Source organism: Ptychodera flava, chromosome 22 (genome assembly GCF_041260155.1).
Source record: "Ptychodera flava strain L36383 chromosome 22, AS_Pfla_20210202, whole genome shotgun sequence".
NCBI lineage: Eukaryota > Metazoa > Hemichordata > Enteropneusta > Ptychoderidae > Ptychodera > Ptychodera flava.
Window position 1 is genome coordinate 33,113,294 of NC_091949.1, and position 16,156 is coordinate 33,129,449.

General features: G+C 35.6%; 2 protein-coding genes across 2 annotated transcripts; one reads left to right on the forward strand and one right to left on the reverse strand.

Annotated features, from left to right (window-relative positions):
- The first annotated feature begins 2,845 nt into the window (after positions 1-2,845).
- Positions 2,846-5,306, forward strand: LOC139123227 (histone H2A.V). The gene is made up of 5 exons (XM_070689345.1): positions 2,846-2,985; positions 3,153-3,230; positions 3,359-3,472; positions 4,218-4,347; positions 4,683-5,306. The coding sequence occupies exons 1-5, from the start codon at positions 2,983-2,985 to the stop codon at positions 4,742-4,744; spliced, it is 387 nt and encodes a 128-aa protein (XP_070545446.1). The 5' UTR covers positions 2,846-2,982; the 3' UTR covers positions 4,745-5,306.
- Positions 5,051-15,134, reverse strand: LOC139123225 (gastric triacylglycerol lipase-like). Its single transcript, XM_070689342.1, has 7 exons — positions 14,632-15,134; positions 13,069-13,186; positions 12,460-12,658; positions 10,992-11,241; positions 10,049-10,288; positions 8,961-9,029; positions 5,051-8,410 (listed from the first exon to the last, which is right to left on the reverse strand). The coding sequence occupies exons 1-7, from the start codon at positions 14,890-14,892 to the stop codon at positions 8,180-8,182; spliced, it is 1,368 nt and encodes a 455-aa protein (XP_070545443.1). The 5' UTR covers positions 14,893-15,134; the 3' UTR covers positions 5,051-8,179.
- Between the last annotated feature and the right edge of the window lie 1,022 nt (positions 15,135-16,156).

A 16,156-nucleotide genomic window follows, 5' to 3' on the forward strand; every position in this document is an offset into this window, starting at 1 on the left:
ATCATGGTCTTTTTGATGGGCAGGGACCCATATTCTTACTTCACTTTCACAATAATGGTAATGTATTACATTACTTTCTATTATTTAGTTAGTCCCCTGGTAACATGAAAAACTTAGATGCCTTGGCATAGCAGGTCTTGTTTGAAGGTATACCGACATATATCTTAATACTTAGATACGAGGGTTTGCAGACTGTCTGGCTGAAACAACTCTAATTTCTGAAGCAAACTTTGAATTTATAGACCACAAAAGTCTCAATTTTTCTTGTGTTATTATTGTTACTGTCATTCTCACAATTTTATGATAGGAAAAATCTTGAGGAGGAGGGGACAAAACACTATTTCTGAACAAACAAAAATATTGTAATTTTAGATTCTTGCATTATATATTTTTTATTCTGTACTTCCCCTAAACCAAAACAAACTTAAACAACAAAAAAACAAGACAACAAAAAACCAAACCGTGGGCCAGCAGTATGCATTAAAACCCTCTGTTGGAACACCCCCTTGTACTTTGTAGGTTGGTACATCATTATCATCATTGCAGTATCAGAGCTAGTAAAAGAAAATTTAAAGTTTTTTCTACTTATGCCTGATATACCCTAGTTTGGCACAAATGTCCAGGATGGGGATTTACCCGAGCGGTTCTGTCTGTTGCCTCTCCGCTAGGCGACTGATGCTGTATGTTGTGAGTGCGAACCCGATTGAAAACTAGCCGTATTTCCTTGCTTGGCTTTAGGAATACCCCATAAAAGGTACTAGGTATGATTCCTTATGATTTTGAATACAAAGTGAATACTTCAAACGATTTTAAATTACACACAAAGAGTGACTTGTAGAATGAGTGAATTAGATAGTACAATCAAAATAGTGGGTCTACCGACCATGAACCTATCCTAAAAGATATTTTTCTTCAACCTAGCTTTACCACTTTTGTTTGTGCATCTATTTATATATTCATTGCCTAAACTCTTTCCTCCACTTTCCTTCTCTTGAGATCCAACTTTACCATGGAAAACAATGGAATTGGTTCAAACCATGGCAGTGAAAGGGTAAATGCTTGCTTTATTATGCATATTCATGTAGCATTGGAAACAGTAACTCATTGATTATCAATGATATCCACTCAATATTGAAATTGATATTTTGGTATCTTAGTGGTGATATATGTATATGTCTTGAAGACCTGGAAGTGATTCTTAATATTGGTGCCGCACTGTGTTGGATGACAAACCATCTGTCTCTTCCCTTTGATCTCAATACTATTGGTACCGTTAAGTAAGGATATCGGAAATAGATGAAACTTTTGACTGATGCTCCATAAAAATGTTGTTCCTTTATAGTAAGTCTTACTTTGAATTGTGTAGCATTTGCCAAATGACATTTGACCATAATTTTTGGTGAGTACTTTCTGAATTTCCACTATCCCAAATATCAAGACTGTCCATTTTGTTTCTACTATTATCTCCTGTCTAAAGATATCAAAATATACATGATTGCATTTAATGACAGTTTGCCAACAATGAAATATTTGCATAGATATGTCTAAATAATTCTGGTTTTGTTGTCACCTTAACTTGACTATAACTGTACCATTTATAAAGCAGATGCTCTGATGTTATTTCATGGAAAATTGGTATTTGGACTTTCATAAAATTGCAAAATCTTAACTGATGGTTCAAAATTTTCCTGTAGACATGAACTTATGCTTATTTCTTCAGCATGACAACAAATGATCAGTATTGTTATTGAATGACAGTTGTCACTTTACAATATTTTGCACATAAAATGTTGCCCTCTATTAAGTTTGGCTATAAGGAGCTGGAACATTGCAAGCTTTGAGCCATAATCATAATAGCCATAATTTCTGCAAACAAACAAAAGTAGCAGTATTTTAGTGGACAACCTGATGTCCTTGATCATCTGTGTTAAACCAATTAAGACGGAAAACGCCCAACCCCGCCCCCGATCATCTGTGTCAAATCAATTAGGACAGAAACGCCCCCTCCTCCCACCCATGAAGAGTCATGCGTATATCAAAAATCCCTCACACATAAACTAAAGACTTGAGATGATATCATAATGTATTTCATCGCAAGTGGAAGGCCTGTGATTTCAATGAAATCAAACATCATGTTCTCCGGTGTGTTCTCAAGTATTTCATGTATTTCTTCAGTTTCCCTAGTACAGCGGTTAAACACATCATTAATTATTTCCAATCCCACCCTGGCAAATTTCGGTATTTGATTAAAAATCTGTACCAATGATTTCTACAAACTAGTTTTTTGAATTCATGCGATATGTGACATTGTTTCCCAATATCAGAATCGAACATACTGCAGATAGATAAGCAGACGATATTGTTTATATTTTATTACAGAAGACGTGTATTATTTCAAAGCCATACTTGTCAGCAGCTCAATAATTATGTTCAGCTTTTTTTCGAAAACGCTGTGATTAGCTTCTGGATTATTGCAAAACTTCCCATTTGCCCAAAGAAACGACCCTAGTGAACACGGAAGCGCTAAACAACGTCCTTCACATTGCCTGTGTGTATTACACACCGAGACTTGAACACAAATCATAAAAAAAATTACAAGTTTTATCGAAAAACGAATGGAAAAATTAATTATTTTGCATGTCGGGTTCAAGTGGATATACAGAGAGTCTTGACAATTGAAAAGTAAGGAATATTATGTTCAATCGCGTACAGGTAGAAATTTGTACTACTTACAGTGTTTGTCAATGAGATTCCTCGACCAGCTGTTTGGCCATTGATGCTGTTGTTTGGTAATTAATTCCCGGAATCGTTCGGAAAGACACGAGTATTTATAGCTTTCCTTTGAAGCTGATTGGCCTATTTGAAAAGCTACGCGGTATCGATTGGATATTTCTGGTCACGTGCATAGAAATTCTATAAAAAATATCGTTAGCATATTGGCGGGCATCAGTTGTCTATTGGCGTCACCTCTAGCATCCAAAAATGGTGAGGAGCTTGCAAAAAATCCGGTCTAATTTAGCGGAATATCTTGCCATCCACTAATATTTTCCTAATGAAAAGTTACTACTGCATCTTATGCAAGTATCAACAGCAGTCTCGTGTAAATTTTATTTTTGATTTAGAAAATTTGTGCTTTTGTTTATATTGTACAGGCAGGCGGCAAAGCTGGTAAGGATTCTGGTAAAGCAAAGGCGAAAGCAGTGTCTCGTTCGTCAAGGGCTGGACTTCAGGTAAAATTGATACCCTATTGCTACATTCTTCCTCACAAGTGATTTTGTCAGTCTGCACTTTTCTCTTGACTGCAAATGCAGCGCAACATCCATGGACTGAATGTCTTTCTCTATGTATTTACTGGCAGTTCCCAGTCGGTCGTATTCACAGGCACTTGAAAAATCGCACAACAAGCCATGGCCGCGTTGGAGCTACAGCTGCTGTATATTCTGCTGCTATTCTCGAATATTTAACGGCTGAGGTAAGTCCTACATTATAAACAAGTTGCACAGAACCGGGAAAGTATATCCCGCGCTATATTGCACAAAAAGGGGCCCCATGGTGAATGTAAACGAACCAGGCTGTCAATAGGTAGTGAAATACCCTTTGTTGGGCCCAGCACGCAGAAATGTATTATCATTTTAAGTCTTTGACGGTTCCACATATTTTACCTAGGCATTTTGTTCAAAGCGTCGGATTTCATGACAGTGTCTTATTTCTGTGAGCTGCCGTTTTAGTCAATTTTCTCAAAGGATGACCTTTGGTGGTTTGTTTCTTTTGCGTGACCCTTGTTTCGTCAAAAATTGGCGGGAAATTCAGTTTGCCGGTACAACTTTTGACATTCACAGCTGTTGGCTAACCGAATAGCTATATCAAACTTATTATAACGTATTGTTTACGAAGATGCTTTGCACATTCATTGCCATACTGTACATTTGGGCGCCAAATGGCCTTTGTATTGTGCAAGGCGACGAGCTTGGAATTTACTATCGATTCTCATTATGCAAATGAATGTGTTTGCGCTATGTCCTGCCCTCGACCCACATTGTATTTTCCCCATGTCAGTTCGCATACCGTGTGATCTATTCCGGTTCCATTCGTCTTTTTCGTCTACGGCTAGGATGCCGCATTCGAAATTATTTCTTCTATGCATATTTAGAGAGTTTGCTTTGGTGAATGTGATTTCTTGTATAACTAACTGGCTATGGCTTCTCTATGCATTGCAGGTACTAGAGTTGGCAGGCAATGCCAGTAAAGATCTCAAAGTCAAACGTATCACACCCCGTCACTTGCAGCTGGCCATCCGTGGTGATGAAGAATTGGATTCTCTCATCAAAGCAACAATTGCCGGTGGTGGTGAGTACTATTTCTGTGCAAATTGTATTTCAAACTCATACACTAGTGCTGATGGCTAGCTATATCTACTGAATGCAAGGTAGATATAGGTTTAACTTATTTTGCTGCATATGGAGAACAATATTTCGTATTTTGCTTATCAATTTGAGACAGCAAGATTTCATATTTTGCTCATCAATTCGAGAGAGAAATCCGTCTCGCTATCTTGCACACAACTTGGCAAATGAAAATGCACATCATTACAAGTTGCTCTTCAGCAAAACCAGGTTTATCTATAGGGAGGTATAGCAAATGTTCATTGTTTAACCTGTCTGACCTGTTTGTCTTCCTTTCAGGTGTTATTCCTCATATCCACAAGAGCTTGATTGGAAAGAAGGGATCACAAAAAGCAACATAGACAACATTTTGCCTGCAAGACTTTTCATACCTCAGGCACAAGCTTTTAATTTCTTCACTTGCTCTTTATTTTTAAAAACGTTCTTTGGTGTCTTTGTAGTTATTCAATAGGTTCACACTTTATTCTTGTAAAGTTTTTGAATCCATTCCATTTCCATTTATAATATGTATTCTATTATGTGAGATGGCAGTGGCCCATGTGTTTTTACCTTAGTGCAAGTTAAGTCCCTTATTTTGAAGTGAGGTGGTCCAAAATCAGAACATTTCTAATTATGCAAGGCAAAATTCAAAATGTACATTTTTCTGAGTCTACACAATTTGTAGTGCCATTTTTTTTCATACAATCAAGTTATTTTTAGGCATGAGCTACTGCTACTTGTGTGAGAGAGAAAGTTTATACGTCTGAAATATTCCTCATCATCATTGTTGCACTTTGTATATGTTGGCTGTTAACAGGACACAAGGATACATAAATTTTGTGCCAGTGGTGTAATTTTGAATTGTAGTTTGAATGTATAGTAGAATATCAAAGAATTAAACTGTTATTATTGACTTTTATAAAATGTGTCTGTCATTTCCCTTGTTGGAATGTTTGTTTGGCAAAGCAAATCACCTTTAATATTGTAATTCGGGTATCGTAAATGAGATTTATACCACTGATAAGCTCCATCTTTTGATTGTATTGAATAATGCAGACCATAAGGCAACAATTTCTGTACTGCATCCCATCAACTACACAAATTCGAAAATTTCAAGAAAAACCACTAGAGGGCGCTGTAGCATTGCCCTATTTGACCTACGAGCGGAACACTACACATCTTGATGAGATAGAATAATACTGCAACTTTTGTACAGAAGTGTCCAAGCTCTTTTGGATTGTAAAATAATGCCAATATATCCTTTTTGCATTTCCTGGATGTCAATTCTGATAGTTTTTGTAGAATCTGTTGCAGATTGAAACTCATAGTATGTCAAAACCAGTGCCTCATTTCACAATTTTAAAGATTGGTTAATAACTGAGCCAAGCTGTAACAATTTTCTAATTGCAACCCCTGTACAGACTGTAGTGTTCCTGAAGCGCTCTCACACATTCATACTCGTTATCATACATATGACACATCAATTAATAGCAATGGATACATAGCTAAACTGGGTTTCAGATGGCCCCTAGACCATTTTATGCTTAAGCAGAACTATCCCAGTGTTTTCCCCAGAGCAAGTATAGAGTGGTGGCTGCCACTTTTTAATTTTTGGTAAACAATATAAATCATTACCATAACAAACACATTATTTTTATGCAAATTAGCTACCACTCTACCACAAAGTCCTGGGGAGAACACTATCCACCCAAGGTTGAAAATTCATTAAAATCATAACTTGAATGATGTTGTAAAAAATTTTCTTCCGTTCATCATGCAAGATAAATTTGTATCAGTTTCTTAATGGGAATGAAATATACAACTGCTCTTATGCATTCCAAGAGAGGGTTTTTTTGCTGTTATACTACAGACCCAATCTGATTAAACTCAGATGTAAAGTACGGGGATGTCTACACTAGACTTGTTCAGTATTCTCTTCCCGTTGTCTCTCACTGCAATACCGCTTAAGTATAGACATCGTTGTGCAATAATCTGATTGTAGTCAGATTGATTATAGACCTTTTCTTTTTCTCTTTTCAACAAAGATTTTCTCATTCTCTCTGCGTTTGAATTCAAAGGTATGAGCCTTGCCCACATGATGTATATTTTAAAACAGAGTTCCAGGGGTTGAAAAATGAATTTCAGTCTTGACTAAAATTGGGCTGATGTGCAGCCTCTCGGAAGTTATCAAATTGGGTGGATGAATCTTACCGTTATAATTAAATAATACAAATAGATACCCTAAATTGCTGTGAATAGTGACAAATTGTACAACTGACCAATCAGATATAACATTCCGAGCATGCTGCACATCAGCAGCTAAAATTCAGTTACCAGTGATAGCACGGGTCACATAGAGGGTTAGTGTTGACAATTTGAACGCATCTATGGATATGACTTTGGTAGTAGAACAAGAATGGATTTTACGCATAGAAATGAAGGGAAATACATTGGAAATATTCTCACATCAATGCGAGCTTGAAGAAATGATTGGATGACAAAAATGTACTGAATATTGGGCTACTCCACGAGGAGATTTAAAGTGGTGAACCACAATTTTTTGGGCAATCTAGCCATATTTTAATACCATTTAAAAATAATATTCACACAATACTATGCAAGTTTTACATTTTTATGTAAATTACAACCCATATGTTTTTCAAAGGTGTGGAGAACACTGAAATGTACGCTACCATAAAGAAAGAAAGGAGACTTTGATGTTAATATCATAGACCCTCCGTTTTTTGGAGGGTCTTTTGGTCTATGTTGACACTCAAGAAAATATCAGATAAATTTTTCCGAACAGGTAATTTATATAATGTAGAAAGTTCACACGAAGGCAGACTGTAAATGTTTCTTTGTTGCAGACCCACAAAGTAATTATTTACAAAAGGCAGTGACAAAATGGAGCACCATTATCCATTTCAAGGTCTCAGTGATAAGTAAAAAAGTGTAATTACCATTAAAATTTTTGAAAATACATTTTTGAAGGAGATGGGGGCCTGAAGCAGGAAGAAAAGTTTCACCTTGTAAGTTTACCAAACAAATTAATCATCAGAGTTAGGAGCATTAATCGATACAAGTCTTCCGTAACTTGTATGGACTACTACTACATTTTATAACATAAATTTTTATCTTCATTTTGAATTTGCCATTGTTATAGATAAATATTCAATCAGTATCTTGTCACCAGACATGACTTTTACCATCCTACTGAGAATAGAGAAGAACAATAGTGAAACCCTTACTGGGCCAGTAGATGTAGCTTTCCATGATTTTTTTCATTATTTTTGGTTTGTATGTCAATTGCAATTTCTTATTGTCCTCCTAAAGCATGCTGTGATGTCAACACAGCATCTATATGTGTAAAATACACTGTTATTGTTTACATTTTATAGTCCGGACCAGAATTCACTTGTCACCAATAACGAATGCAGCTATACACATGTACAGACTGAGTTGACCAGCTTGATGTTGTATAAATCTCAATATGCACAGATGGGTAGAACAGTATCTGCGGTAAAAAGTCTTCAAAAGTCACAACTACTGTCCCTTTGATAAATACCATATTAAAAACATCGTCTACCTTTGATTTCCCATTAAACACTAGCCAATAACAAATTCTATACAACATCGATTTTAATGTTGATTGCACTGATTTCATCACTATAAAATGTCACCTGCATAAAATGGAAAATTATTATTATTGTAATATTATCCCCACATTAAAAACATCCTATACCTATGATTTCCAATATAACAGTAGCCTATTAAAGAATTCTGTGCATTAGTCGATTTTAATGTTTTTGCATTACATGTAGCACATCATTGTACAGAACCTCACCGGCATCAAATGCCCAAATAAAATCAACATGGTCAAATTTGGCAATGTCTCTTGTGTAGACTTTGTTTTTCAACTTTGGGAGGAGTAACGCCACATCCTTTGGATCTGCCAGGTTGTCCCACTCTCCTGAAAATATTGCCACAGGTACATCCATTTGTGATAGATCATATTCTGGAGCAGTAGACTGTTACCATGCAGAGAAAGAAAGAAATTAGTCATTAACTTTAATCAGACTTTTTAAAACTGGATTTATTTTAGGTTGTGAATCTAAAAAGTCTTCAATTTTTAACATATATAAATATTTAGACACTTGCTCTTTGGTGACTACATGCTGTTGTTTTTGACATAAATTTTTTTTATGAACTTGTATCATACATTCTGATGGGCTGTGTGTCTCTATGATCATTGGCACACAAATGGTTTATTTGCTACATGGATCTGAGCACACAAGAGCCAAACAACCGTCAAAATACTGTCAGTGCAAATTGGCAAAGTAATAAAATTTATGGATAAGTTTTACTGTGAAATTCCTGTAATATAATATGCACACTTTTTCGAGTCAATCCCAATTGTGTTTTAAAAATAGGTTTTGCATGCTTAATTTGAAAGTCAGCATTGTCAAATGTAGCAAATGAGGTGAATACAATGACTGTCAACAAATGTGAGTGTTTGTAAATACAATTGATCACACAATCTGTACAAAATGGATTTTATATTATATTCAAAAATACTACCTCTTGATAGTGCTGGAAGTTTCCAAAGAAACCGTAATCGTACATCTGAAATTTGCCAGACTTTACCAACTGTGAAAAGAAATCCAGCAATCATTGAGTTTCATGAAAAAGCACAAGTGAGCACAAAATGATTTACTATTCAAAAACCTGATTGAAACATTCTACACCAGGTGAGATTGATATTTTTTTACTTTTCACAATGAACAAATATAAAAGATCAAACTTTGATGTACCTTTCATTCTTTGAAACCTGTTTTGCAGTATTCTGATTGAAAATTTGATAAAAAACTCCCCTTGTACAAAGAACGTAGCAATAACTGACAGACCATGTCCTTTGTGCAAAATGTATATACAAGCTAACTAATAGTCACACAGAAATAAACAGTGGCGGCGACAATCTTTCTCAGAAAGCCAGTAGAAGTGTTTGATCACTCTGGATAGTGGTGACCTGGATCATAAACAAATGTCAATAGGATGGGATATATGGTTGACTAGCTGAGTGCATAGTTAAATATAGAAACCTTTCACAAAGTGTTAACATTACTTTTTGATTCAACAATAGTCAATTCATGAACGCTGTACACACATAATAGGCTGTACATAATGGAGAAAGTAACACATGTGTTTGGTTTTGTCAGTGTACCCATGCAGTAATACATTATGGCAAATAACCAATGTTAGAGTTTTGGAACTGTATAATATAAAAAATTATTCCTGTGACCAGATTATACAATTTTACTTGCATTTTTAGACTAGTTAGCTTTGGAAAATGCCAGTGCAAAAACTTTCTTGTAATTTTAGTGTAGGGTCAAAATATAAGTTCTAAAAATTAGGGTTGGTTGTCAGGCAAGTTGTGAAATTTTTTGCTTCTTGTGATGTTAACAGAAATATGAGAATTCACTTTTTTTTGACAACGATAAAAAGTTTTGTGGAAAAAACTCAAATTGTGTTCGGGTGCAGGGCTGAAAATAGCATTGGGAAAACCACTGGAAAAAATATTTGACCCAGGCCCTGGTATTGTGCATGTCTTTGAGTGTTGTGTGCAGCAAGCTTGCATGGGAAGACAAAGAGAGTTTCCCAATACTGACCTGGGCCCAGTGTATTATGTTCTTTGTGGATGTACCGGCAGGTGCATGTGCTGCATAGATGGGTAATCTTGTAGCATTCATACGGAAACAGTCAAAACCGCCAGCCAGGAAAATGATATTTTCACAGATAATGGCTGTGTTTTTGTTTCCGCACACAGTATCACCAAAGAACTCCATAAACTGGCTTCCACTGTTGTTCTTGGGCAGAAGTTCATGTATACCAATTGCCTTTAATAGTACCTGATGGAAAAGTGGGCTAAAACTGTCAGCATTATATCTTAACCCTTTGAGCACCAAACTCAATTTTTGTTGCCTTTATGAAATGTACCTCAGTCAATTTTTTTCAGATTTTTACCAAAATTTTGATGAAAAACTCTAGCCAATGTAATGTGGTGTCCGTTTGGTCCAAGCTTATCAAAAAGATTACAGAAAAATCCATAAAAATTGGTAAAATGTTGCACTCAAATTTTGGTGGGGAAAATTACAGCACTCAGAGGGTTAACTGAGAACTGTTTATGCATAAAATGCCCTCCCATGAGTATACATAATAATTACATGTGTGTAAAGTGTCAATAAACATAAATATCTTCATCACCAAATGCACAGTAATAATGGATCAATAGAAAGTTAATGAGATTTAAACAGCAAAACAACAAGTTTTAACTTAATATAAATTTGGTACACCCTGATTCTCTGTTAACAGGGCCCTCATGCACATAACAATGGGCTTCGGGCCAAACCAGGGAGGTAGAAAAGTTGAGAATTCTTGGCGGAATCCTTGAGTGACTGACACTGGTTATCATTCAGGGCACATAATTAATGATGATTGAAGGCACAATAGCTAACTGTTTAATAATATTTTATTATATTTTATCTAGAAAACAAATATATCAGTTTTCTTCATCTATGCAAATACTGCAGTATTAAACAATGACTGCATTACCTCAAAGCCCATGTGAACATTTGTATCGACTAGAAATTTGAGTGGGCCATCGATTCCGCCGACTGTCGTTACTGGTGCCAGTGCTGTGAAAAGTCTCACTTTCTTGCCAAGCTCTTTATTCTGCGAGAATGCCGCAAAAGCGATCGCCGTACCCTGTGAGTGGCCGATGTAGTAGAGCTGTGATTGGCCACTGACGTTCAGAGCGTAGTTGATGAACGCTGGTAGATCATACTGAGCCATCTCGTCTAAGCTGTAAAATTTCATAAATATGAAGAAAATATGGGAGTCAAATTAATAACAGATGCGTGTGATGTTGAAAAATCAATATTTTATTGAAATGTTCATTATACTCTATCACTACATGCACTTTATTTTACTATTACTGTTCATGCTTTATTTTACTACAACAATATTTTACTACATAATTTATTTTTTATAAGGAAAATGTAGAAGTAAAATAATAACAGATTCAAATACATGATACTTGCAAATTCTGGTATTCAAATACACTGTCCATATTGCTCTAGATTGCTACATACTTATCGTAGATATTATCAGAAAATGAACTCAATTTACACACCACCTATTCATCTGTTGCAAAATAATCTTTGTATTACTGACTAATACTGTATTATCTGTCAGAGGACTGGCTGGCAACATGCATTTATAATTGATAGTTTAGCTATTAAACGGACGAACCCTGTCATAGGAGTTCATTTCCGTCTCTGTAATTAATCAGGCTTTTGTTATTTTATCGAAGAGATATGTGGTTAATAATATACACTGAATTAACCAGTTCTTTTTTCTTTTTTTCAGTTTGAAGTTATCAATTAATTGCGAAAAGTATACTTATTTTAGATTGAAAAGTTTCATAATTTCTGGTGTAATGTCACTTTTCAACGTGAAAAGTATTTGGTTCATATACTGTGTAAAAAAAAATTGCAAATGATTTGTGTCCTTGCTTTGTCTGCAGGTCAATGTATTTGTTACCATGGCTATTCATGCATGACGCCAACAATAAATATGCCAGGAACACAATCACTTGACTAAAAATTATCCAGAGTTCAAAGCTCAGACATTGATGAGTTTCAGAGCATGGACCTACATATTTACCATCTACAACCCATTTAATAGTACACTATGTTGATTGTATACAGCAATTGAAATTAAAAGTGCATACAATTTTTGAACATAATGTTGAAAATCATTTTTAAAGCCAAGGAATATACTGGAGCTGACACTGCTTTAAAAGCCTTTGCAACACGCCATTAAAAAGATTTGTATAATAATGGTAGGTGTTTTTCCATGATCATGGTAAATCCTTCGTGACTGCACACATTGTGTCTTAACCTGAAACAGCTCAGCCTTAGAGAATATGGCGTGACCTGAGATGATCCACAGCATGACCTGAGATGACCCACTGTAAATTTGTTGACTCTATCTAAGTGAAGGTTCATCTCTGACTGACCTGAAATCCCAGAATGCTCTATCATCTGGGGAAAGGGAACTGTGTTTTTTGCCGTAGGTGGTGCCTCTGCAATTGCCCAACCACACATCATAGCCAGCATCTGCCAGTATGAAACCTAGACTTTGCTCTTCCAGGTTGACAAGCCAGTTGGTTGCATCGCCAAGAAGGCCATGCTGCAAGTACGCCACTGGCCTTGGTCCTGATTTTATAAAAAAAGTACATTTTCGAAATAGATCCAGAGTCATAAGAGCGGCATGCACATCCAAACAAAAAACTTTTTATAATCTTCACTTAATGAAAAAGAGGAATAATTATGGAATAAATATATAAGTTACTTTATCATTAAGTCACTGTAGACATGTGGTATCATTGAAATTAATGCTGTGATATCCACATTGTACATCTTCAAGAACTATAACCATATAAATTATATCAACACCACTTTTAATTTCCCTTTAACTAATTTTCTGTACTTCACTGCAATCTTTGATTTAGCAAGTAAAAAACTTAACAAATCTTTTGTTCAATCATTGACTGCATGGCAGCACTGTCATGACTACTCTGAAAATGACCAGCCATACAGCACACAATGCAAGAAGTTGAACATACCATGTTTGTCAGCATTTTGTCTTCCATGTGGGATCCTTTGCATTGACAAGATATATCCATCTTCTGTTTGCACATAATGGTCTTCACAGGGATAGCCTTTGCTGCTGATCAGTTCACTCTACATTTGTAATTACAGATATTCAGTGGCTTTTCAAACAAATTTCTCTCATATTCTTATTGATAATACTTTTTGGCCCATCTCTGGCATTTCAAATTATAATTTGCTGTGTCAATCAACAAAGAGACTTTGATCTGGATAATGGATGACTGTCAGAGTCGATTCATTAGGTTTTTGGTGATCTGAAAATCATGGTTCTGAATCAGAATCAATATAAAAATGCATCCATTCATTAGCAAAATTGGTTTTGCTCAAAACACACCATTATCAATTGTGATGATCTACCTGCCCGGGGGTTCACAAGTAATAGGGGGTGCACAGTTTGAATTTGGCAGTCCTATATATATCATATTCTTCCTAAACATAAACTGAGCAAGTTGAAATTTATGAAAATAGTCAAATCATTTGTCCAGGGAAACAGTTTAGTTGATCTCCGAACTCAATCAGATCTGTGAATTCGCTAATCCATGAATCTAAAATGGTGTAATTGGTTGAATTATTCATAAAAAAACATTACAAGGTCAAATTAAGGTCATCAATTTGGATGGAAAATTCACTTATATAATATATGAATGCTGTAACGTATTAAACGTTTTCAAGTTTTTATTAAAATTTTGTTGATGAAAATACATGAATCATGCATGGCTGCCTTTGAGGGCTCAAGATTCCGGTGATTGAGACTGCCATGGTCTTTGGATATGTGATAAGGAAAAACATCCATTTCCTTAATTGGTTTGAAATTTAATCCTTTTATGTTGCTATTAAATATATATCTCTGCCACAAAGATCAAACAGCAGTTGAGTGAGAACTGATGTAGTAGTGCAAACAGCAATTCTATTATCTGGAATATATCTACTGAAAACAGAACATAAATCCCTTTGGGAATACTTGCCACCTTTTAATTTACAACTAATTAGATCAACCCCATCTCAATCCTCCAATAATCTTTGCTTTTCCATCACCGAGTAATGGAATGCTATTACATCTTCAACACAAAGAAGGATTTGGAATAACAATGATCATGACAATTAAGGGGGAAGGAATTCTAAACTTACACCTTTGTCGAAAACCCTGAGGGGAAAAAACATATTACATAACTGCATAGCAGGCAAGAGTTTACAAGGTGAAGCCATTGATCTGTAATCATACTTAAGTTGTCCACTACAGTTACACCCGTTGATATAAGCTAGCTCACTTTGAGTACAGTGTGGAATCCAAAATGTGCAAGAAAATTAATTTTACAGATTTCACTTCCATTATTCCACAGTGTTACCACTGAAAATATGATGACAGCATTAGGGCAAACTCAAGGAAAAAATAAATCTATTTTAATAGTGCAGTGCATCAAAATTGTGTAAAATTATGCAACTGATGTGGTAATACCAGCAGCTCTATTTTATTGACCCTGGAAATATCAGAATATAGAAATTAAATGTATACAAACCACATTCATCCTCATTTCTGGGTGATTACGATCAGCTTTGTGCAGTGTCTTGAAGGCATCGTGCCAGCATTTACTGGTATTATCACTGGTTGATGGCATGATGTAGTTGAGTGATACATTGAAAGAGACAGACGGTAGGATGTCGGACGGTATGATGTCATTCAGTGATAAGTTGAAAGAAACAGAGATGTTGATTTGACAAGATAAATAGACAAGCAGAAAAAAGAAAGCAGCCGTCTGACTAGTAATTGACACATGCATTCTGTAATGTCCTTAAAACCTGACTCTGGCTTATTGCATATACGACTCACGATACTGCAGTGCATATATTCCACCGTTGGGCAGTCTGGCCCACAGTTATGTAAATTACTCAATCAGTTACGGCAACCCAATATAACAAGATATGTTACATTCTGATGGTTGCAATATGGAAGCATGCATCTGGGTCACATATTATGGAGAAGCTATAATCCCCCTTCAATAGTAAACATTAACTGCACCAGACTGTTCCAACTTCTGTGAGGGGTGGGAAGGTTGATTGTCGAGGGGATGGAAAACTCTGTACATTGATGAAATAGTGAAAAGTGATTCTCTTCAGTGTAAAATAGAGAAGAAATAAAAATTGCAAAATATTATGCTCATTATGACTTCTTGATTAAAACCATGGCTATTGGTCAGATGAGGAAAGGTTTGTGGGTCAATAGTTGCAACATAAATCTTCAAGTACTTGAAACTACCAGTACATGTACAGTTGACACTGAAATGATGCAATATGTTTGTGGTATAAAACCACAGAGGCACTGTGATAAAGCCAAGAAACCATAGACTGGAGCAAGAAGAAACATAGCAGCACAATATAAATAAATATCCTTTCATTTAAATGAACACAACAACTTTGGGTCTAAACATCATAACCTTTGGAACTTTTAATTCTGCACGTTTGAAAAGTGACAGACTTCTGCTCCTGACAGAAAAATGCTTGCCCTAAATACTGAGACGGTTGTGATCATAGACTGTAGAGCATCATTGTGATACACACTTCATGTACAGTGTATGCACATGTTTGTGAATAGGGCATCTGCAGATGTCCATGGAGGTTAAAAAAAAGATATGCCAGGCATTACAAGTACAGAGATGTCAAAACTGGCCAGTCTGTATTGTGGTTTAAAGGGTCAGTAGCTGTAACTTTTGATGATTTTTTACTGTTTTGTTTTGTACAGTAAAACTTAAGTTTTTTGTTCTACTCCCAAAAGAATGTTGAGATACAATTTTGAGGTTGTCAACTCAGCATGTACATGTTGACATGTGAATTCTGGTCCGGACAGAATTCAAATGTAAACAATAATAGTGCATTAGATGCCGTGTTGATAGTTGGTGTTTCAGCATGCTTTTGGAGAGTAGAAGAGAACTTACAGTTGACATAATAAACAAAAATAGTTAAAAAATCAACGAACTTTATGTCTGCTGGTCCTTTAATTATAGAATTTAGGAGGAAACATTTGGCCAATTGAATCATACATAAATG